Here is a 25275-nt window from a genome sequence, read left to right on the forward strand (position 1 = left end):
TTAAACTCAAGACCCTCGAATCTTAAGCCAGCCAACCAAGCCGTTAAGCCAACACCAGGCTGCTGGCAGGATGGCCTCGCATAGAGGTAGGCATACACACTTGCCTTTGAGCCGTCACGTCTTGCCTGGAATCTCAACCCAGCTATATAAACTGTCACCTTGGTGTTGCGCATGCAGGGCGATGCATCAATGTGTGTGTGCCATCTCTCAGATACATCTTAAACTCAGTGTCCCATCTGCTAGCATTAGGTGATGGACGTTAAATACCCCCATCTTGTCCTTCACTTAGAGTAGGCAAGTTATCGAGTAGGCACTTAGTCGAGTATCCTGCATCGGAGTTCAGGATTGTAACCCCAGCCACAAAACTGCGTTGGGAGAACAGACACTCTGTACATGGAGAATGTTGTCCAAGCAAGACAGGACATCTGATCGACACTGCACACCTGATTCAGTGCCCACGTGACCAACTTTTACTGGTTATTAATCTTCAAAACATCGTTTGCCAAAGAAAGTGAGCAAGGAGTGGGTAACGAGTGTGTTTTCTATACCTGATGACGACGCATTTTTGCCTTCATCTCTCATAGAGTTCGTGCACGCCGTGGCGTGTTCACGTGATCTTGGCTTGTTCATGTGATCTAACTGTCAAATCAAACATTCGGTGAGCAGAGAACTTCGATTCGAGGATTCAGTGAAACGATTTCCCCTTTGTCTTCCAATTTATTTTTCTTGCTCTTCTCGGAAGCAACGGCAAACAAAGGGAAACGGCCCATGCAGGATGAATGCCAGAAGTTCCAAGGTGTACGACGTTGCCATAGCAACACAACATCACACACGTAACAAAGCCAAGAGGGACGTCGTCACGTACATACTCGTTTATTACAGACGAGCAAATACAACCCGTCGCCTCGCTGACGGGAATATTAAGGGTGGAGGGAAGAGAGAAGAGAGAAGAGAGAAGAGAGAAGAGAGAAGAGAGAAGAGAGAAGAGAGAAGAGAGAAGAGAGGACAGAAGACAGTGTGATTGGAAAGGAAAGGCAGTGTGAGGAAAGGGAAGGCAGCACGAGAGGAATGCAAGGTGGCTGGAGGAGAAGGGAAGGCAGCATAAGGGGAGGTGAAGGTAGTGCAAGGGGAGGGGAAGGCAGTGTAAGAGGACGGGAAAGGAAGGGTGATAAAAAGTGCCCAAATAGCACCATTTAATTAAAAAATATATATATATGTATATACATATATATATATATATATATATATATATATATATATATATATATATATATATATATATATATATATATATATATATATATATATATATATATATATATATATATATATATATATATATATATATATATATATATATATATATATATATATATATATATATATATATATATATATATATATGTGTATATATATATATGTGTATATATATATATATATGTGTATATATATATATATATATGTGTATATATATATATATATATATGTATATATATATATATATATATATATATATATATATATATATATATAAGTATAGATATATATATATATTCGATATAAAACAGGGCGGGTGTATTTAAAACTCATGCTATCTTCCTGTCAATGGCATACCTGCATGTATGCATGCATGGTCGCACATGCAGCAACCTTTGCACCCCTCCAGTCAGCTCACTCGAAATCTGATTCATACATGCTACACTATGGGAAAGCAGTTTTAAATTCAAAACTACACCGTCAGTCCTTAACAGTCCCCCTGAAAAAAGGGGAGTGGTGAGGGAGGAGGGGTGGAGAAGAGAGTAAGGGGTGAGGAAAGAGAGCAGGGGGGGGAGAAGGGTCAGAGAGATAGAGAGAGGGGTGGGAGGGAAAGGAAAGGGTGGAGACAGGGGGAGAGGCGTCTGATAGAGGCAGAGAGAGAGTAAGGGGAGAGGAAATGGGGGAGGGGAAGAGGGAGAGAGAGAGAGGGAGGTGGGCTGGAGAGAGGGAGAGGGGTGGGAGGGAGAGGGGTGGGAGGGAGAGGGATATGGGAGGGAGGGAGAGGGGTGGGAAGGAGAAGGAAAGGGGTGGGAAAGAGAGGGAGAGGGGTGGGAAAAAAAGGGAGAGGGGTGGGAGACAGAGAAGAGGTGTGGTAGAGGGGTGAGACAGGGAGGAGGTAGAGAGGAGATGAGGGAGATAGGGGGATAGAGGGGAGGGGCAGAAAGGAGAGGGTGAATGGAGAGGGGGGATTCCAGCAGATGTGATGTCCAGTTTAATGTCCATCCGAGAGACGGCACACACTTTCATGAATCATCCTGCCTGTTAAACACTGGGATGACAGTTTATAGCTGGGTCGAGATTCAAAACCAGGATAGACAGCTTTGATCGAGCACGCGTGCCTCTCAGCTATCCTGCCGTGATGTGGCGATTCATGGCTTTATAACAACTGAAAACATTTTTTAATCGTTGTAATCACATAATATATTTTGCCTACCTAACTCCGGGAAATGTCCCCATGTAGAACCGTGCCATGGTATCACCTTCGAAGCTTGAAGAGTACTCTCCAAGTGGCTTAACCACCCAAGCAAGCACTCCAACAAAATGGTTGAAGAAACTTTTAAAAACGAAACGTTGAATTTTTCATGTCTATCTAGTAATCAATCTGTGATGAAGTGATGGGTCGTATAATGAAAGGATCATACAAAAATGGCAAAACGTGGTGTAAAATAAAATTGCTCATTTTCAGTGAGAAAGTACCACCCGACGCACCGCTCAATGCACCACATGGCCAAACACAGGCAAGTGGGCCCTGAACTTTGTTCATTTCGATGGATATATTCAGTGACAGTGCGAATATTGTAGAGCGCTTGCAAAGTGGCTTAAACACTCAAGCAAGCACTCCAACAAAACGGTTGATAAGGAACGGCTGGCTTGGCAAGCAATTAGTGATCAGCGATCGGTCAAATAAACACCTCACACCCGGAATGTCAGGCAATGTCCTTATTGGACATATGAATACTTGTTTTTTTTAGCAGTCAGAACTACTGCTGGGGTCAATAATAAATTTAGAAATTCAGCTGAGATTAAGACATACTAGAGGTTACGGCATGTGCAGAAATGAAATGAAGCCACGAATGCTGGCGTATCTGGGCGTTTATAAGCATTGCAATATATCCAGTCATTTGTAGGTACAATGAGCAGGCATTCGATAATGAGTAAGGAAAATGGAAAAAACAAAACTTTATCGTTAAAAAACCGTTGAGGCCTGTTCCAAGTCAAGGCATTGTTGAGCTGGCCAAAAAAAAAAAGGCAAATTAAGACCCCAATGAGGGACAGCAAGGTGATTAAGGATGGACATTAATATGGATAATTAAATAAGGCTGTTAATTATCCACAAAAGGGGTGTTTAAATAAACCCAAACACCCAATTTTCATCCATGCCTTCTTTGGAGTTCCCTTAGTATGTGTGCAAAATTGCAGGCTGCTCGGTTTTATGGCTTTGGAGTTATGGAGGAGACACTGACACTGACACTGACACTGACACTGACACTGACACTGACACTGACACTGACACTGACACTGACACTGACACAGACACAGACACACACACACACACACACATTTCTTCGTATAGATAAACGAGATGATCTATTTTTTGATGCCTGGTGTTGGCTCAATGGTTAGGGTGGTGGGCTTTGGATCCAAGGGCCCGAAGTTCAAATTCCACTTCGCTGTTGAATTAATACCAGGTGTGGTTAACTCGACCTGTCATCCTTCCGAGGTCGGCAAAATGAGTGCCAGCATGCTGGGATACTGTGTCAGAGTGGCGACCAGTCCAGAATTGTGCCCAATAGCCAAGAAGACTGCTTAAACAGCACCAATGCTCGACACAGAGTATGGTCCCAATCTCCTCCTCCTCTTTTTTGACTTTACAGAACCAGAAGTGGGAAAATTTCAGGTTCAAATTTCACCTTGGTAGTAATATTTGTTCACCTCCATTTATGTAAACAACAATTACTACTGCTACTACTACTACTACTACTACTTTGTTGACTTAACAAATCTGTTCGGCAGCATCTGCTAAAATAAATTGGCAGAAGAGCTCTGGACTCCTTGTTGGACCCATGCAGGTTGAAGAACTTCCAACGCTGTTTCAGCAATTAACATGGAGTCACGATGTAGTTAAATATTTGGGCTTCTATTTGTCCATCTCTCGTAAATGCTTATCAATTCACAACTGGAGCACTTTAAAGGAAATAATACAGGTGGAGCTGAGAGACTGGAGGGGACTATAAAATATATTTTGGCATGAGAGAGCTCTTGTTTTGAAACAATTTGTCCTTCCAAAGCTGTTGTTCAAGTTTTCTTGCATAGGTATTCCAGATGAGTTTCCGGCTAATATACAAAGGAAGTCGTCATTCTGCTTTTGGAATGGGAAGCATTGGGTATCCCCAAGAGTCCTGAGTGTGACTCTTGCTGAAGGTGGACAGGGTTTTCCTTGCGTTGTAGCCCCACTTTTACACCTTCAGGCTACAGACCATTCAGCGATATCTTTATGCGAACCCGATACCACAATGGTGCATGTTGGCATCATACTTTTTTTGTAAAGTGCTCGGTCTAGGGTATAAAAGGCAAATATTCAGTATCACCTCCCAAAACCTTACCAGTGACCCATTACCTTCTTTCCCTCAGGAAATGCTGAAGGACGGGTGTGTAATTGATATCACCAGAGCAAATGGTCCTCATCCAGGGTAAGACTTGCTGAAAGAACCGCTTCTCTTGAACCCATTTCAAAAGCCCCAACAATATATCCACAAGTGAGAGATCTCCAAAAGGATGGGAAGAATGGAGTTCTCTCACCTGAGGAACTTGCAGCAAAGATAGATCTGCAGACAATCAGAGTTCCCTTTAGGATACTCCAAGAAGTTAAAAAGTCATTGCCTCCTGGTTGTCTGGCTTTCCTGGAGAACCCTTGCGAAGGTGGGGAAGCTATGCAGATTCACCCCACTACTTCCTTGGCTTTTCTGATGAAACCACGTGGACACATTCTCTTCCAAGCGCCACCTGCACTTAATACGAGCAAGGTTCCCGGCACAGCTGAGGTGTCCTTCGGTGAATCAACAAGGAAATAAATATATGCACGAGTAATCTACTCACTCCATTTTATTGAGTATACAAATTGGATGGATACTCCCTGTCGGGAGGTTCTGCTGTCTCCATTGCCTACCCATCCAAGTTGGGAATCTATATCTACACCCAACACGAATGGTGGTGAGGGACCTAAGTTGGAGATTGCTTCATGGGGCACTGAGATCTGGTGCTCTGCTGCAACACTTCACAAATTTTCCCCGTGGATGTTCCTTCTGTGGGAAGGCAGAAACCAATTTTGTTGCTGGTGAAAAACCTGCTCTTATGCTTTTGGCTTCATTTTTCCCCAAAACTCTCTATCTTCGGTCACCCTGAAAAGAAAGTCGATCACGGGATCGACTGGTCAACTTTATTTTGGCATCTACAAAACTTGCAATATATAAAACTAGAAAGGCAAAGATTGAGAGCAATGTGTTGTAGGATAGATTCACATGCCTGAGAACTTTATTACGTTCACGAGTAAGTTCGGAGTTTAATGTGGCACAATATTCCAGAACTATCGGGGATTTGAAAAAAAAATTGGACAATAAATAACGCACTTTGTAGAGATTTTCCCACAAGCCTCTTTACTTTTCGCTGTCTGATTATTATTATTATTTATGTAAATACTTCATTGTAAATACTTTTTGTAAATATTTCCCCAAAAAATTTGTGTTTTTAGTCTCCCTCTCTCCTTATCTGTCTTGGTCGTGCTTTCTCTTTAAAATGCTCTACCTTGTCTACAGCAGTTCTAATCATGGACTGGAAGAGATGAGGAAGCCGGGTGACATTAAACAGGAAACTTATGTCTGCCTGAGCTTTCCTGCGCCCTTAGCGCAAGCCGCGAAAGCCTTTCCAACAAAAGCACTAAAACTACCACTACTACTACTACTACTACTACTACTACTACTACTACTACTACTACTACTACTACTACTACTACTACTACTACAGTCCTTATTCTCACTTTCTTGTGGAGTTGGATGGGGAAGGTTTTTGGCTCGAGTCTTTCACAAGCCAGGTTGGCCTAGCCTGGCTCGTGAATGCTTAAGGTTACAGGAATTTATAATTTGTTCAGGGCACTGGGGTAACTCGCATACTCTTCGTGAAAGACCACCGTGGCATCTTTAAGGTCCGCTACCTACTGCCAACAGATGGGATGTCCAGTTTAACGTCCAACCGAGGGACGGCACACTGATGAATCACCCTACCTGTGAAACACCGGGATGACAGTTTATAGCTGGGTCGGAATTCGAACCCAGGGTAGACAGCTGAGAGGCGAGTGTGCACACCTATAGGCCATCCTGCTAGATCTGTCCGTGATATAGTAATGGCAAATTCCCGGTGGAGTACTTTTCCGGTAATGGAGTATTTTATTCATTATGACAAAAACCACAGCCACATCCTCACAACCACAAAGTGGGAAAAGCTTTCATTCTCTAACTCGTTGCAAACAACTTCAGATTTTTAAACCTTATCCTAGTTATATATTCACAGTACCTAAAATATATTTTTAAGTTATCTGAACAAATTTATGGCCATAAAATAGAGGGCTGCACACATTTTGTGAAAAACGTGTGCATGCAATTATTATGACCAAAAGTATTGGGACAGTAAAGAAATATACAGGGTGATTAAAACCAAACAATTTATGACCTCCGCTATGGAGATTATGTTTTCACCCCAGTTTGTCTGTCTTTCTGTGAGCAGGATAACTCAAAAAAGTTATGGACGGATTCGGATGAAACTTGGTGGACAGGTTGGGTAGGTGACAAGAGTGAGCTGATTAGATTCTGGTTTAGGTACGGATGCAGATCCAGCCAACAGTGGGGTACAAAACGTAAACTTTAGCTTGGCGGAGGTAGGCTTGGATTAACAATGGTGCATGAAGAGCGCAGGCCGGGGGCCCTTCATCTTGGGGAGGCCGACAAATTTTACCTTTATTTTTGTTCATTATTTATCAGATAACTGCCATGCTGGAAGTACATTATAGCAACTGTAAGCCAGCAATATTTCGGAATTGAAAAAGTACTATGCAATATAAAATTTAATTCAACACATCTGCAGTAGCAGTGTAGCTCTGCACAACAAAGGGGCATTCACATCTGCCAATCAATAAATTTGCCTTCAACTTGAAATTCGGATTTTTTTGGTCAATACCAGGGGGGATGGGGAGGCCCTTACAGATTCGATGGCTTGGCTCATAGGCTGTCTTAATCCGGCCCTGGACAGAGGTATGTTCTCAACTGAATGCGTTTCTAGTTCGATTAGTAATAGGATATCACTGTCACTATCATTTTGAAATATTGCCTCATTCAATCGTTTGTGGATATGATATCAAGTGTAATATCCTACCACTTCTCATTGAGAGCAAGTCAAGGTTCAGTTATGGACAGTGCTATGGATGTGCTAGGCCCTCACGGATGCATTCCAACATGTCCCATGGTGGTTCGATTCGGTTTAAATCGAGGCTTCAAGCTAGCCACAGGCAGATCTTTTTTAAGTGGTTATCCTCAAACGAATTACAAACATACACAGCAGTATGGTAGGGGTGTTGTCGTGCTGGTGGATTGAGGAACTCTCAGTGTACGATTGCATCAAAGCCAATCATGCAGCATTTTCCAAATGGTAATGATAACACAACTTTATATGCATTACCAGCCGTAGAGTTACAGAATATGCTCTACTGATATACACTACATCAAGCATCATCGTTCAATCAAAGTCTGCCACAAAAGACGAATATATCATTCTGTTACGTGTGTAGTTGGATTTTCGTATCCCTCCTGTCCACATTCTTCTCGCCCTCTGATACACATTTTCGGCCTTGTCAAGGTGTTAGGCTGTTATGATGTCCTCGAGGTATGCACACTTGTTTGTAAGCTGTTTAGCTTGGGTTTGAATCCCGATTCAGCTAAAAACTCGACTACGTAAACAAATTTATATTTTTATTTAAAGCGTGAACCACAAGCACTTGTCATCCAGATTGAGTTTGTATTTTTCGTTAAAATTTTCTACCCGACATGAGGCTCATGAACGAGCTTGATAATGCAGGACAAGGTCATTCGGAGACAGTTGAATGTACTTTCACATTAATTACAAGGACATTAGAAGATGTCGGTGAACTTTTACCTCAATTATAAGGACATTAGCAGACATTGGACAAATTAACACAGTATATGGAAACATGATAGCTTTTGTAGGTACGAAAAAACTGACAATTTTAAAGGAAAGACAAATGAATGAGTTCGGTAAGCAATCAATGAGCAAAAGGAAATGGAAGAAGAAAAAAATGAATATGGGGAAGATGAGCAGCTCTTTCATTACCTTCCATTAAGATATCCAATACCGTATTATCAAGACACTTAAAGATACTGCTTGACCTAGATAAGTTCACTTATTCTTCTCTGAAGCCATTTAATAGATCTGCAAAATTATAAACTATGCAAAGTAAAGCCATCAATACATTTAGCCATTTAAAAGCCCAAATTGTCACATGGTACAAATGGCTTTACCCCCATCTTCTTCCATTTGTAAGCTCTTGACCATCATTAACAATTATTCCATGCTCCCTGTACCCAGACAATTTATCGACATAATTTATCGGACAGAATAATGGGAGTTCCAAACTCCTGCCCATCCATGAGTTGTGCTGGGCTGTATGCGGTGGCTCCGACTATGCGGTGGCTCCGACTATGCGGTGGCTCCGACTATGCGGTGGCTCCGTATGCGGTGGCTCCGTCCTGACTCGTCTCGAAGGCCATCAGCAAATACGGGAGATGTTTGTCCCAGTAGGCCAAGCGCTAATGCTCCCGGAATGATTGAGGCGCTCATGTGTGTGGATTTGTGATAAGATGACTGACTAAGGAGCTTATGTGTTCGGGGTAAGGTCTTTGTTTTTGACACCGCTTTTTGCTTTGTAAATACCTGCTTTTGCCTGCAAATACATCTTCTTCTTCTTCTTCTTCTTCTTCTTCTTCTTCTTCTTCTTCTTCTTCTTCTTCTTCTTCTTCTTCTTCTTCTTTTGGCTGCTCCCGTTGGGGGTCGCCACAGCGGATCATCCGTTATGATCCGCATACTGATTTGGCATAGGTTTTATGCCGGATACCCTTCCTGATGCAACCCTGGTTGCCTCTTATGACACAGGGATAAGGATTGGGTTTCGCCATGATTCCGGGCTGCCCTACACCCTCTCATAGCGCGACCCAGCGCAGAGCTCCCAACCTCAAGCGATGCTCCAACCCAAGTCTCCGAGTAGCCGGATTACAGGCCACACCACTACGCCCGGTTTTGCCTGCAAATACATGTCCTTTGCTAATTCCTTGATAAACTTTCCAACTTGCCCAATCGTCTTTTCAACCATTGGTGAGACAAAGTGTGTAAATAGTGGATGGGAGTTCTGCTCCACAGTTTCATTATGGTTAGTACAAGGCAGCGTTCCACTAACGGTGCCGCTCAGCTATTACACTTGGTAATAGTGGAGTTCTGGGAAGTACAGTCCTTATCTGGGGTGATTAAATGCCAGGAAGGTAACACAGGATTGGAAAGTGAATTGTCACATGGTACAAAGGGCTGTACCACATGTTTTTCCATTTGTAAACTCTTGACCATGAATAATTCTTTCATTCTCCCTGTATCCAGACAATTTGTCGACAGATAATTATTTATCGGACAGATTGACAGGAATTTGTAACGCTTGTCAGTACATGAGCAGCACTGGGTTTCATGCGGTGGCTCCGTGCTGACTGGTCCAGTAGATAATCAGCAAATATGGGAGATGTTTGACCCAATGGGCCAACCGCTAGTGTTTCTGGAATGATTGAGGTGACCGTGTGTGTGTGTGGGTGTGTGTGTGTGTGTGTATTTGTGATAAGATGACTGACTAAGGGGCTTGCATGTTAGGGGTAAGATCTTTCTTTGTGACACTGTTTTGCCTTGTATATGCATGCCTTTGCTAATTCCTTGATAATCTGTTTCCAACCTGCCTTATCCTCTTTTTCTCCATTGGTTGGACAAAGTATGTAAATAGTGGATGGGTGTTCTGCCCCACAGTTTTGTTATGGTTGGTATTAGCCAACGTCCCAGTCACAGTATCACTTGGCCATTCTGATTGACAGGAGTGGACCATTGAGAGCACAGGCCTTATCTGGGGGGGGGGGGGATTAATTTGCTGGGAAGGTAACGCGGTATTTTGACACGAGGATCCTGCATAAATTAATCGTCTCAGATGGCGTATGCGGTTGCTTAGCAACCCATCATCCCACAGAGTTACCTGTGGCTTGTCGGCTTTTAGGTCATAGGTCAGAAAGCCCTCCTCCCCACCCCCCCTCACCCCCCTCGCGATCCAGACTGGTGGAACCCATAGATTTGGTGTCAGGAGTAGGATGTTCACAATCGGCTAATCATAGGCAGATAAGGTGAGCCAATAATTTCCTACAACCAAGGGTAGTATTTTCCAGGGCAGGCGACTAATACACAGAGGAAAAACCCGACTGGTGTATCCCGCTCATCCCATGGTGTCATCTGTTTCTATGGAATATATATTTGACCAGTATTGCACAACAAATTAGTTCTACTATAGTTGCATCATCACTGAAGAGCAACTATACCACTGATGAAGTGAGCCCAGGGATCTCATAACATTCACTGCCATCAATTGGAGGGGTGCAGCAGTAATGCCAGTCACAAGGTCTTGCCAAATCACCAGCAGCTGTCGTTGCAGTTTTGATACCAGGCCAGAGCCGAGACCAGGCTGCAGCTGATGAGTTGTCATTCTTTGTCATGGACAGGTTCAACCGATCTCTTTAACCTCAGGATGTGTGCTGGGTGGGACTTATCCTTGGCCCAGTTGGATCGCTTCTGCACCCCTTCCTCGGTATAGCAGATCAGAAAGACAGCCTTTCACCATGGGGTTGAAAAGAAATGGCAGACAAAGTTCAAGCTTCTTATGTCATTCACCATCGTTCAATGTTAAAAAAATAATAATAATAATAATACAGGTTGACCCTACATAGAACAGCCACCCCCCATCCATTAATGGGACCAAAGCAGCCCAAAGTCCTTTGGTCCTCCTCTTCCTTCTCCTCCTCAGAGTGATGGGGTTAATGGTGCCATAACTCCATGCAGTTATTTCCCTTCTCAAACTTAACACACAGACAGGGCAGTGGAGCAAACAGACTGCGCAAACTTCTGTCCATCAGGAAACCAAGATGGCGGCAAAATCTTGCATCGTGTCTGCATAGTAAACCAAAATTCCAGCGAGGTAGACATGGATGGAAGACAATGCTCTTATTAAAAAAAAATCACTAAATCACGTGACAATACTCATAATGTCTGCCCCCAATCCCCATCCAATGCTTGTAAAAAATGAATAGATTAAGTTAATAATATTCTGTTTCTACTTGCGCAGTATCATTATTTATTATACTTGTGGGCATGGGCACCCCCACCCACCGGGCATGAGTACCCTTGTCGGCCCATCTTTGGTGGGCAATGTGTTGCATCACAGTCTTGGAAATGCACTTTATAATTTTTCATTTTTGAAAACTTTTATTGATCACAATGTATCATACTCTATATCATGAGGAAAGCATGTGATAAAGAAGCCACACTGTAATCACCAATATTGTAATCACTGCTGTGAGAGGTGAGGAAACACGAAGTGAGGAACCATTAGGTGAGGAAAATGAAAAAAAAAAAAGAGGGGGGGGAAAAAAAAAGCTGGTTTTATGTCTGACAGGGTGACACCGCACAAGGCACTTACCTTTGAATAATCGATCTCATCTGATTTTGATTCTCAGCCCCGTTATAAACTGTTGGATTGGTGCTTTGTGCATGACAAGGGTTACTTCACAAAGTGGAGGATGGAGGTTAAGCTGGGTTTCGAACCTCCCATCAATAGCTGGTAGACATTTAAATTCCTGCCACTTTCAGTTGAATGACAGGCCTGGTCAGCTGGTTCGTGAAAGATTTGGGTCAAACTCCCCCCAGTTGACCCAGAAAAAAGGTGGGATTGATGGGTGGTGTTAAACGCACGCCATGTTAAGGTGGTAGCTAACCTCCCAAATTACTGAACTGGCAAGCCATGAAGCAGGTGCGATGTCCATCCAGGCCATGTTTGAACAATTTGTGGAACAAATGTATTGTTGAGAACGAATGGATAAAATGAATGAAGATCAGGTCAGGCCAGGTATGGGAGCATGTACCGGAGCAGCGTGTCGCTGCGTCCACTTTCCGCTGGTACTCCAGGGGCCTCCACCTGGCCATCCCCCAGGCAGATTCCTGGCCCATACCCATCTCATTGACATGCTTATCAACCTGCTGCAACCATGAGGCACGTGGTCAGCCCATTGGCCTCCTCCACTCACGAGACTCCCTCGCTGAGAGAATATAGTGAGCAGGATCAGCATCAGGAAAATGAGCCACATGTCCATGCAGCCACAGCAGACATTCACAGACTATGCAGGTAACAAATCTCATTTGAGTCTCTCAGCAACCGCTCATCAGACACAAAGTCCGACCAGTGATAGCCAAGGATTCTACGAAGAGACCTGGTACCAAAGGAATTAAGTCTCCATCTCAGGTCCCTGGCCATAGATCAAGTCTCACATCCATAGAGGATAACTGCCACAGATCCCACGATCTTTACGCCATTTCAATGGGTTCACTGCAGCCTGTGTTTCCACAAACGAAGGTGGACCACAGTTGATTGGAGGGTCAGCAATAGGGATAGTAACACCCCTGACATCCAACTCGACAGCTGGTGGATCAGCCTGGTACAGCCACTCAAGGTAACCGGGCCAGCGGGTCTTCACTTTGGACTCCTCTGTCAAGAGCCCAGCATCCTCTGCTCTCACTGCAGTACACTGAGGGACAGGCCTGGAGGAATACAATGCGTGAATTCCCCCATAAGCAGGACGAGAATAATTTGTCCACAGGTGATGCTCTACCTCCTCACAGATTCCTCGCACAGAGACCTCCTTTTCCACTGTTAGTGCATGTACAGTTTTATGCCTCAGCTCCCTGAACAGATCAGCTCTGCCATTCAGCCTGGTCCTGCGACTCTGGTCAATGGTATCCAGTGGTCCCTTGAGAGAAAAAAAAAATCTTCTTTGCCCCTTGGTTAGTTCCAAGACATCTCCCAGCAACATCAGGACAGTGGTGGTCTTGAAGGCACTCCACAACTCTTCAGGGTCCCTCAAAGAACCCAGACCCCCAAAATCTCCACTCAGCCTTTTCACAAGCTCCTCAGCCTCTCATCCTTGAGCTTGCCAACATCCAGCCTCGGCTGGGATGGTACCATTCTCCTGGATTTAAGCTGCAACTTCAGAGTTGCTACAACAAGCCTGTTGTCATTATTGAGGAAATGAGCACCACGGTAGACCCTGCAGTTCTGGATCATCCTCCAGTGACCATCAAGGAGCATGTGGTCATTCTCCTTTGCCACACCACCAGCGTTGGAATACCAAGTCCAACGATGAGCCTGTGGACAATGAAACCATGAACCAGTCACCCTAAGTCCATGACTTCTTGCAAAGTCAAGGAACTTGGTGCTCTTCTGGTTCACAGTTCCAGACCCATTAGGACCAACACACATCTCATAACCATCCCTATTAGTTCCGGTCGATGCACTGAAATTCCCTCAGACGAGAAGTGCATCTTGCCTGGGGCACTGATCAACCACAGACTCGAGCGTGGCATAGAATGCGTCCTTCACGGTGAGATCACTCGCCTCAGTCGGAGCATATATACAGAGACCAGGGAAATGACACCCAAGGAATGACAAATCCTTCGTCTCATAATACGCTCATTGACCGGTGTTTCCTCAATTATCATTGGAGTCAGCTTATTGGACACAGCTACATCAACTCCTTGGGCATGATAACAATCAGAGCAACCAGACCAATACTAGGTTTAACCACCTGCCATGATCTCACCGCAATCCAGTCTCTGAACCTCAGAGAGTGTTGCAATACCGATATCCAAACGCTTCAGCTAATATAAGAACAGAGAAGGGTGATCATCCTCTCTCAGGGATAGGACATTCCAGGCACCCACCCAAAGGGACCGCCTCATGTTAACCCAAGGGGACCACCATCTGGTGGATGACACAGCACCACCCTGACACACACCACCGCAATCTGACCAAGGAAGGTTACCCGTGGTTTCCTACTATCATCAAAGATTGGGGGTCCCGAATGCTTTTCCACAATCCCCTCATCCAGTGAGCTGTCCGAAGGGGAGTGTGAAGGGAAGCTGCACAGGAGGTACTCCCACGGAGTGTGTTTTCAGATTGTTTTTTTAATGCTTTTGGTAAGTTTTGTGGAATGAAGGGTTTTACAGTGGCTGGAGTGCAAATCCTGCCACTAACCTCCTAATAAAAAGTAACCCAACTGCAATAAGACGTCTGCAGACACAGCTGATCACTAGATATGGATGGCCATTGGCTCACAAGGAGCTCCTCCGCCCTTTGACAGGTTTTGTTTTTCATCCTGCTGGGTGTCCATATCATACACCCTCCTCACCAAAAAACTTGGTGGGGGAGGCGGTTTAGTCGCCGACAACCCGACCATAGAACAGGTTGGTCTCGGTTTACATGGTAGCTGTAGCAAGTCACAGATCTCATCTAACCTGACCTGACAAAAGATAATGGAGAACGAATGGATAAGATGGATAAAGATCATATATAATGAATGAAAAAAGTGATAGAGATCATAGAGAGCTGCTAGTCTGTGGACGTAGGTCAATCCACATGGACTGGGTACGATTACAGCCCACCGGACACTACTGGAGCATCTGTGGAACGTTATGGAATGCTTGGAAAAGGCCCAGAGAGGCCTGTGTGACCTTCCTCAGATGGTCCACCATGATTTAAGGGCTTTCAGTTTGGTAAGAGAGCCCTGGGTGAAATTTGGAATGGGTTTCATGGGAAGAATGGCTGCACCAGACACTCCTGGTAATGAACGGGCTCCCCGGTGGTAATTTGGTTTGTTTTTAAATCTACCTTTCTCTATTGTCAGGACTCGCCATGCTTTGCTATTGGGGGTATGCAGGTAAGTTGGGGAATTGGTTTGGGTGACGGGCAAGAGTGGCCATGAGAGTCAAGCATGTGGATCGGGTGGAAAGGGTTAATGTGTGATGTGTATGGTTAGTTAGGAATTGTGTTTTGTTTGAGTGTATGTGTGATTATTAGCATGAATGCAGGGCATGACAGTGTAGTACCCAGTACCTTGCATTGCAGGTGCTAGAAATTGTATGGCAGGAGGGGAGTGACACTTGGGGTTTTGTGGGTGGGGAAGGTACATGTGTCCGCAGGTATGGATGAGGCTCTGGAGGAGCCTCATTCATACTGCAGCCCCTCCATACTGTAACATCATTCATACTGTAACTCTCCCCTGGCTGCCAGTGGTGTCTGGAGTTCGGGAAGGAGGGGGGGAGTGGCCGGAAGAGGGTCTGGTGTGGGTGACCAATGGGTATGGAGACCTTTGGTGACCTGGGGAGAGGCCAAGAGTGTGTGTGTGTGTGTGTGTGTGTGTGTGTGTGTGTGTGTGTGTGTGTGTGTGTGTGTGTGTGTGTGTGTGTGTGTGTGTGTGGAGATCCTCCTCAGTGGCACATGCAGCAAGGGAGCTGTTTGGCTGCTGGAGGCCAAAAAGTTGGGGGGGGCGGGGGCGGGGGGGAGGAGCAAAGAAGTTGTGAAGTCGGTGACTTGTTTTGGACTGCGGGCACCACAGCCTGAAGCACCTCCATCCTATTTGTGCATGACCTCCCCGCTGCCTCGTTGAGGGCCACACGTGCTGTGTTTAAAGGTGAAGCAATGGCCTTGTAGAGAATTTGATGCTGGATGTTGTTCTTGTGTTTGAATGTGGGAATGTTCCACTCGGTCCCATGCAACTTGACATGTGCTATGTAGAGCACGTAGCCTGTGAAATTGGCTCAGTAGTTTCAAATTGGGTATTTGGGCTCAGCTGACAGCTGGAGCAGGTGACATCCACTGGGGAGCATGGTCAATTGGATGGGATTGTATTTGTTTCGTTTAATCGTCCATAAGGTAGGCCTTTTTGCTTATTGCATTTCAGAGCCATTCTTTCACCGCCCCAGGACATCTGAGCAAGGAAACAAGAGGGGAGAATCCACTGTACATAAAATTGTACATTTTTGAATCTTGCTTGTAATTAAGGGTGTAGTATGATGAGGAGGTTCAGTAATTTAGCTACGCTCATTTCCCACAGCTCTTCCTGATTTATTTTGTTGAAGTTAATTAAGTGTGAGTTTAAGTGTTAAGGTTGGAGCTGTTGCCCATGCAGTGAACCATTCAGGAGCTACAGTCCCGGAGGGGAGGGGGGATGCTGTATTACGTTTGTGAATGGGGGTGAGGGGTAGATATTACCATAGAGCAGATAAGAATGTATAGAGTAGCATGGTCCGTGTACGAGTAGTTCGTCATCTTGATGTAATAAATATGGAACCATTAACTTAAGAATTGTTTCGTTTGAATGTGCACCATACAGGGGGTGGTGCATGGTAATTGTTAGTTAAGAATTATGGTTTAGGAAATTGTGTGCATAGCCTCTATGTCAACCTCTACCAGAGGGCATTAGTAGACTCCGCGCAAGAGGGAGGCGAGGAGCATTGGTCGCCTCCCAAGGAGCGGAGCATAGATCTCCCCAGCGGGGCGGAGCGTTGTCCAAGAGGGAGGAGCCTGATCAGGTAGGTGTAAGTCAGAGGAGAACGAAGTGACTGAGGAGAAAAAGTGTCTGACGTAAACTGAGAAGGATGAGGACTCTGAGGAGAGCTGGTGAAGGGGGTCATCCTGCTTGCCTGTCTTTGCCTTCTGCTTGTTCATCCTGCCTGTCTGCCTACCTTTTTGTCATTCTTGCTTTGCCCCATTGGTCGACCTGTCCGTGTGCCTTCATCTCATTGTCCTACTTATTGTCTCCTCATCACCCATGCTTGCACCTACTACCACCAGAGCTGAGTCCCCCGGTTTTTGTCCCTTTCCTCGGTCAGTTTTTGTCCACACACACACACACACACACACACACACACACACACACACACACACACACACACACACACACACACACACACACACACACACACACACACACACACACACACCTCCTCCAATTATATTCGATGAGCACGGTTTATTAAATAAAGTAGTTTATTTTTATCACTGCACTGGCTCTTTTCTTCCCTCTCTGTGTAAGTCCTCACCACGTGGAGTAGATTTAGCTGTTATAATTGCTCCTGTTGAACCACTTGGGGTTATTCTTGCAATTGAACTGCAGCTAGTGGATAATTTTGGACCATTGGGACCTTGGTGATACCCATGATGCAGTTAATTGCACGATCATGGCCATGACGCACCTCTGACTCATGACAATACTTTCAATTAACTGCAAAATGTTAACATTCTCAACATGTTATATTAACCACATACGATCATAAACATGAAAATGAAAACCCATAATTGTGGTCACGAAGAAAACCCATTATTATTACAATGCAAGCCGCGAATATAAAGAGTCCAGTGGTACTGACTCTTGCAAATGTGATATCTAAAATAATAATAATAATAATAATAATAATAATAATAATAATAATCATGATGAAAAGAAAAGTTCACTTCCAAGGCAGAGTTTCAACACAGTAGGAGGACATGAGGCCCAAAGAAACGGTTGCCAGCCGAAGGCTGCTTGCTCATTCTCTATCCTTTTTAAATACTGAGCTTCAAGCCAGGAAGCAGCACATACCATTCTGGAAGTCTTTTATTTGGTGTGCCTGGGTTCAAACCACCAACCTCAAATCTCAAAGGACTCAAAGCATAGACTCTACCATGACACCACCGAGTCTCGTTAAAGTGGTCTCTTTGGGGGTCTTGTGGTCTCTTTGGGGGGTCTTGTGGTCTCTTTGGAGGAAACACTTCATTTGTACATGCTACATGCATATGTCAGAAATAGATCTGTATCTTAATTGTGAAGACATTTTGCTTTCATTTATTCCCGGTCGCCCTCAATTGGTTCCCATTGTACTGAGCAGTCCATCAAAAGCATATGATCTTTCCAGATTTGGAAGGTCATTCACAGAATTAGATTATTAATAACACTGTTATATTAAAATAGATGACAGGTGCTGGGCCCGCCCATCTATTTATTACATATGCTCGATCCCCACCCCAATCCACAAAATGTGTGTTCCCTTCCCGAACTCCAACCTCCTCCCAACATTCCCTCCTACTCATCCCACTCCTTCGACACTCCCATACCCTCGTTCCTCTTTCCTATCATTTTCCTTTCCAATTCCTCTTCTCAATTTAGCCCCCACATCCACAATTTCATATGTAATAAATAGATGGCCTCTGGATGCCAAAGGCTCTAATTGCACCCTTCCCGTTCGACTGGAGTTGCACGACTCAAATCTCGCAGTGGGAATGGAGTTAATAACATGCCATCATGCTCAGATTCAAAAGCTTGTGTCATTTGGTTCATTGACCCAGATATCAATTCTGAGCCACATTTCCACGACATCATTTTGCATTTTTAATTACAGTACTAAATCAAGTTGGAGGTTTCTGAGGGCGTCACTCTCAAAAATTGATTCTCAAGCTGGGAGGCGATGATGGTTCGTGGGAATTATTGAGGAAGCCCTACCGTAAAAACCTATCTCTTCCGTCAAAATTGACCAAATCAAATCGGATTTTTAATATGTTGTACTTAGGGACATTACAAACAGCTTTTAGGAAATGAAATTGCGAGAAAAAATCGAGAAAAATAAATAAAAAGTTCAAGTGGGCGTGGTTCCACCCACAAGGGGCGTGGGACGCCTCTCACACAAAAAGACACAACTAGACCATGATATCTAGCTTGTATCCAGGTTTCATCAAGAATCGCATCAAACGTCATGGAGCTATGCTCTGGAGAGAGTCACAAACAGACAGACACACACAGACACACAGACACAACGAAAATAGTGGTCACTGCTGGCACCCACGAACCAATTACCAAACAGCAATTCCGGTCGTCATGGTGGGATATGTTGAGTGGGCTGGAGGTGTGAGTGTCTTTCTTGACCCGAGTCTTGAGAATTCTTCTAATTTCATTTGGCACCACGTGCTTGTCACCAAACACCAAGAGGTCGTGAAGAATGAGCCCGATGAATGGCGGACTCACATCGACTGACTCATCTTAATGAAGACCCGTTTTCCATTGTGTGGAAAAGGAAAACGGATTGGGGGAGTTGAAGGGAAAATGACATGAAAACCAGAGTGCAAAGGCCTCCTCCACATCCCACAGACTGAGAGATGAGTGGAAGTTGGAGACTTGATGGAATTTAAGGGAGATATTTATTGCGAAAGCATGAGGGACGACAGAGAGAGAGAGAGAGAGAGAGAGAGAGAGAGAGAGAGAGAGAGAGAGAGACACAGAGAGAGAGAGAGAGACAGAGAGAGAGAGACAGAGAGAGAGAGAGACAGAGAGAGAGAGAGACAGAGAGAGAGAGACAGAGACAGAGAGAGAGAGACAGAGAGAGAGAGAGACAGAGAGAGAGAGACAGAGAGAGAGACAGAGACAGAGACAGAGACAGAGACAGAGACAGAGACAGAGACAGAGACAGAGACAGAGACAGAGACAGAGACAGAGACATTATAGGGTCGTGTGAAATAAGAAGAGTAAGACGTTTGGGACACTGATTTAAATACAACTGGATCACTGGTTTGATGAAAAAAAACTGAAATCACCGGCCGCCATCTTGGTACTTACTCACCACAACATGAAAAAGCCTGATTTAACAAACAAACTGAGTTTATTTTAAAACCTTCGTTTGGTACTCACCACAACGTGAAAGTACTATTAAAAAAAACTTAGCTAATTTGAAAACCTGCTAATCTTTGATTTTTGTTTACGATGGAACTTTCGGTCGGTCGGGAGTCCCAACATGGCGGCCGCGTGGCCTCATCAGCAAACGCATTCTCCTCCATATGATAGAGCTCATTGGTTTGGAAGGAGATGAGAGTAAAGGACAGTAAATGGCATTTGTTGAACCGAAGGGGGAGTGATGGTTCAGGGTAGGCCGAAATATTGCCATGTCTCCGAACAGAATTCGAGGGAACCTCAAGTGAAACCTTATATACACTTTTATTTAATCCTGCACAATAATCTATCTGTAATTCCAGCAATCCATGTGTGTGTGTGTGTGTGTGTGTGTGTGTGTGTGTGTGTGTGTGTGTGTGTGTGTGTGTGTGTGTGTCTATGACTGCTGTTTCTTGACAACCACTGGTCCGATCTAATTTAAACTTGCCAGGTATATTGCTGGGCCCTGTGGATGTGCCTTTTCAAGGTTTGATATTAATCGGACAAGTGTTTCCCAAGTTATGGCCATTTATTTACCAACCAATGACAGGACATGTAACTGCATAGGCGTGGCGGATGGGGAAGAGATTCTCAGCCGCGTTCCCCATTACGGTTTACAACATACGGACTTCCGGAGAGTGTATTCTAATAATTTCTCGATTTCTTATGCGTATTTATAGATAACCATAATGCCCCAATCCAGTCATCGTTTACGAGAACGAAAGAACGGCCTGTGTATTTGTTTGAAAGTTTTTTTTTTTCTCTCTCTTCTCTTCTCTTTGTGTTTTTTCTTGCGATGATATTGCGAAAAGGCAAAATACGTTGGCACTAATTGAATAATTGGCCATTAAAACTAAATTGCGAATAATCGTAACTGCGATGTGCGAACTTCCGGACAGTGAGGACTTAACTTCCGGATAGTAACGACTTACTGTATTCTTTCTCGATTTATCGACTTACTGTGTTCTTTCTTTCTCGATTTCTGTACTTTCTCGATTTTCTTAAACACAATGCCCCAAACTAGTCGTCGTTTACGACAGCGAAGGAACGGCCTGTGTGGTTGTTTGAAAGTTTTTTTTTTTAATATTCTTTGCATGTACGGGCACGCGAGAGCGAAGGAACGGCCTGTGTGGTTGTTGTTTCTAGCACGAGGTTTGAAAGTTTTTTTTGTTTGCATGTACAGCCACGCACGTACGGGCATGCACTAGTCTATCTGTAATTCCAGCAATCTCTGTGTGTCTGTCTGTGACTGCTGTTTACTGACAACCACTGGTCCGATCTAATTGAAACTTGCCAGGTATATTGCTGGGACCTGAGTATGTGCCTTTTTAAGGTTTGATATTAATCGGACAAGACAGTGGTTCCCAAGTTATGGCCATATATTTACCAAACCAATGACAGGACACGGTACGATGACGTCACAATTGATTTCGTTTTTTGCACGTACGGCCACGCACAAACTAGTAATTATGAACCTAACACACAACGCTTGCGTTGATATAAACTTTTGTAAAGTTACGTCACATGATTGACAACCGAAGGCACCAAGGACTATGCCACAACACTGCAATGAATACATGATACCAGGTAGTGAATGCACAAACAAAGGTAATATTAAAATATTGCTCTTTCGAGAATGATTGATATGAGGGGTGGGGAAAATTGTTTCAAGTGAAATTGTCAAACTTATTCGTCCATAAAAATTTACAACCTGTATTTACTGGTTATCGGCTTATTAGTCTATCGACATGCCCAGTTATTGGTTCACGAAAAAATATTTTCACGAAAAAAATATTGGTTCACGAAAAAAATAAGTGACCACTATATTCGTTATTGTTGTGTGTCTGTCTGTATGTCTGTCTGTCTGTCTGTCTGTCTTGAGCATAGCTCCGTGGGCTTTGATCCGATCCTGACAAAATTTTGGTGGGAGGTTTATATCATGATCTAGTTGTGTTTTCCTGAAAATGGGCGTGGTGCGCCCATTATGGGCGGAGCCACGCCCAAAAAACATGTGTTTTTAGGGGGTAGCCAATTTCAATTTGCATCTTCTCCTAGGGGGTTTGTCGAATCTGACAGGGGTTTCGGTATTTGGTTAGCCCAATGGCACCTGCATAGCCCCACGGAGCTCGATTTTTCATTTTCGTCCCAAGGTCAAGGTCACAAAGTCACGAACTTAGAAAATTGCGAATTTTGACAAAAAATTTTCTTCTCCGAGGGTTTTGTCGAATCTGGCGGGGGTTTCGGTATTTGGTTAGCCCAATGGCACCTGCATTGCCCCACAGAGCTCCATTTTTCATTTTCGTCCCAAGGTCAAGGCCACAAGGTCACAAACTTAGAAAATTGCGAATTGTGTTTTTAGGGGGTAGCCGATTTCAATTTGCATCTTCTCCTCGGGGGTTTGTCGAATCTGGCAGGGGTTTCGGTATTTGGTTAGCCCAATGGCACCTGCATAGCCCCACGGAGCTCGATTTTTCATTTTCGTCCCAAGGTCAAGGTCACAAGGTCACGAACTTAGAAAATTGCGAATTTTGACAAAAAATTTTCTTCTCCGAGGGGTTTGTCGAATCTGGCAGGGGTTTCGGTATTTGGTTAGCCCAATGGCACCTGCATAGCCCCACAGAGCTCGATTTTTCATTTTCGTCCCAAGGTCAAGGCCACAAGGTCACAAACTTAGAAAATTGCGAATTGTGTTTTTAGGGGGTAGCCAATTTCAATTTGCATCTTCTCCTAGGGGGTTTATCGAATCTGGCAGGGGTTTCGGTATTTGGTTAGCCCAATGACACCTGCATAGCCCCAAGAAGCTCGATTTTTCATTTTTGTCCCAAGGTCAAGGTCACAAGGTCACGAACTTAGAAAATTGCGATTTTGACATAAAAATCCATCTTCTCCGAGGGATTTGTCGAATCTGGCAGGGGTTTCGGTATTTGGTTAGCCCAATGGCACCTGCATAGCTCCACCGAGCTCGATTTTTCATTTTCGTCCCAAGGTCAAAGTCACAAGGTCACAAACTTATAAAATTTCGAATTTTGACATAAAAATCATACGACCGCCCAAAATTTGAGAGCTTGGATGACAATATTTTTTATGCATAATCTTGAGGTCATTCCCCACCTAAAGTCTTCAAACCATTTTGCTCTATCTTGAACACCTTGCCCGTGGTGCCCCCTTCAAGTTTGTTTTTACGCTGATTTCATCAAAGTCTGGTTAATCCGATGAGTGCGAAATGCCATATAGCCTATATGACGTTATATTGTTCCTGGAATATTCCGGAGGAAGTTTTGCACCAAAAGTCATAATCCTTGACCTTTGACCTTTAAAGTTCACAAAGGTCAAATTTTCAAAATTGTGGGAATCGAACCGGGTTTTCTACCTTCTTCAACGAACTAACTCCAATAAGCTATAGCACGTATCCTGTTTCCTTATTTTAATGCCCACAACATTGTTTTGTGACCTTTAAAGGTTATGCAAAGGTCAAATTTTGAAAGTTGTTGAACGAAACCGGGTTTTCGACATTTTGCAGCTCATAAACCTGTCACTAGTACCACACCATGTTGATCATTTTTATAACTTGGTCAAACATTATCACATTGTCTCATCCTTGACTTCTGAAGCAATCTACATCGTCAAATACCGCTCGTGAACCATCGTCGTCTTCAGACTTGTCATAAACTACAATGGTAATCACAATCAAACTTGATGACACGAATTAAAGCATAATAATCAGCTCCAACAGGCAGACACGGGTACAGGCAGACACGGGTACAGGCAGACACGGGTACAGGCAGACGCGGGTACAGGCAGACGCGGGTACAGGCAGACACGGGTACAGGCAGACACAGGTACAAGCAGACCACCGACACGTCAAAACCGAGGAGCGACACGTCAAAACCGAGGAGCGACCCGCCAACCCGACATTAGCTTATCCCAATCCACCGGGACATCGAGGCACCTGTCCTGGTTGAACGGTCACATCGACAGCCATTTAGACAGACGCGGTAAGAACCTGCTCGAGAGGAATCATTGGTACAAAAAAAAGGGATTCGACGCCCGAGTCACGTGACCAAGAAGGCTCGTCGGTGTTTATATTTATTTTATTATTACGAGCGCCGCGATGCTGGGCACGTGACCTCGTGCGCACGAGAGCGGCGCGTCGTCATAGAAACGGCTGCGGTGACGTAATTTGCCGGCTCGGCGCGCAATCGCTGACTGTAAAGTAATTCCTGATGGAAATCTCATCTGGGAAGGGGTAGAGGAAGGGAAGGGGTAGAGGAAGGGAAGAGAGCGGCTGGGGGCGGGGGGGTCACAAGTGGGATTGTGGGAATACGTACACGTTCTGAGTCCGTTAAAGGGTCCCTACAACTACAAGTTACAACTACCGTGTGCAGCAAAAATGCTTCTTGGATTGATTGGTGACGTCACGCTGAGTTAAAGTGAATTTAACAAAAAACTCGAATACTTGCGAGATATGATGCATCCATCCTTCACCCATCCAATCGTTTACATTAAACACGCAATTCACGAGAACGTCACAACCACAACTCGAAACGGACAACACGATCAGTTTTGCACTCCGACTACGACCACTGGACCTCCGAGGTGGTCCGTACAATTAAAAAGGCAAAGGCGCCAACAAGTGGAACTTGTTCGACCGTCATCTTTTTATTTCGGGTAAAACAGCTCGAAGTAAGAGCAATTGCAATAATTTCTTACAGAACGACGATTAAGACGCCTTTTTTTGTGTACAAAGTCGAGGCTCATGTAAACAGGTGTAACGTAGGAATACAAGCAAGGTGCATGGGGGTGGGGGGGGGACAACGAGTGGAGGTAACTTATGAAAATTAATTATTGTACAGGGTGTGGCATTTAGATGTGACATATTTGTCATGTATGTATTTGAAATAAATATCTGCATAATTAATTAATTATTTTTGTACAATTCAGGTGAAGATTTGAAGGACAGAGCACTCAATGTGACGTGCCAATGTGGATTAAAATTGTAGAACTCGACATTAAATTAGTAGATATTAAATGAGTAGGAATGCACACGTTCTGGAGGAATTAATACGTACCCCCCTTGTGCAAAAGGAATTTAGAGTTTCAAAAAAGAGAGCCAGGTACTTTCTCTATTGAGTGCAGCCTGTGGCTGCTGGTTGCATCATTGGTTGGGACGTGGCTATGCCACTGATGCAGTGTCCCCCTTAACAGTACACTGGTGCTCATTTTGCCGACCTCGCAAGGATGAACAGGCTGAGTGAACCTTCTGGTGTATTTTAATTCAGCGGCCAACGGGGCTTGAGCTCAGGACCCTAGGATCTCAAGCTGC

General features: G+C 44.3%; 1 protein-coding gene across 7 annotated transcripts in view; it reads right to left on the minus strand.

The window, feature by feature from the left end:
- LOC147034344 (uncharacterized) overlaps window positions 1–25275 on the minus strand; it is a 71780-nt gene that overhangs the window by 31009 nt on the left and 15496 nt on the right. For 2 of the 7 annotated variants that reach the window (XM_085881186.1, XM_085881176.1), the window contains exon 1: window positions 23902–23956. The exons of 2 other annotated variants lie outside the window; for them this stretch is intronic. Coding sequence is in view for 3 of the 5 variants with exons in the window: in XM_085881142.1 (XP_085737268.1) it covers window positions 549–630 (82 nt within the window). In the remaining 2 variants the exon portion in view is untranslated. Of the gene's footprint in view, window positions 1–548; window positions 1186–23901; window positions 24005–25275 lie in introns of those variants that run through there. 3 more of the 7 variants (XM_085881142.1, XM_085881124.1, XM_085881148.1) reach the window with 2 other exon arrangements.

This window comes from Eptatretus burgeri, chromosome 1 (genome assembly GCF_056783735.1).
Source record: "Eptatretus burgeri isolate ZD-2024b chromosome 1, Ebu_testis_v1, whole genome shotgun sequence".
In the NCBI taxonomy this organism is placed as follows: domain Eukaryota; kingdom Metazoa; phylum Chordata; class Myxini; order Myxiniformes; family Myxinidae; genus Eptatretus; species Eptatretus burgeri.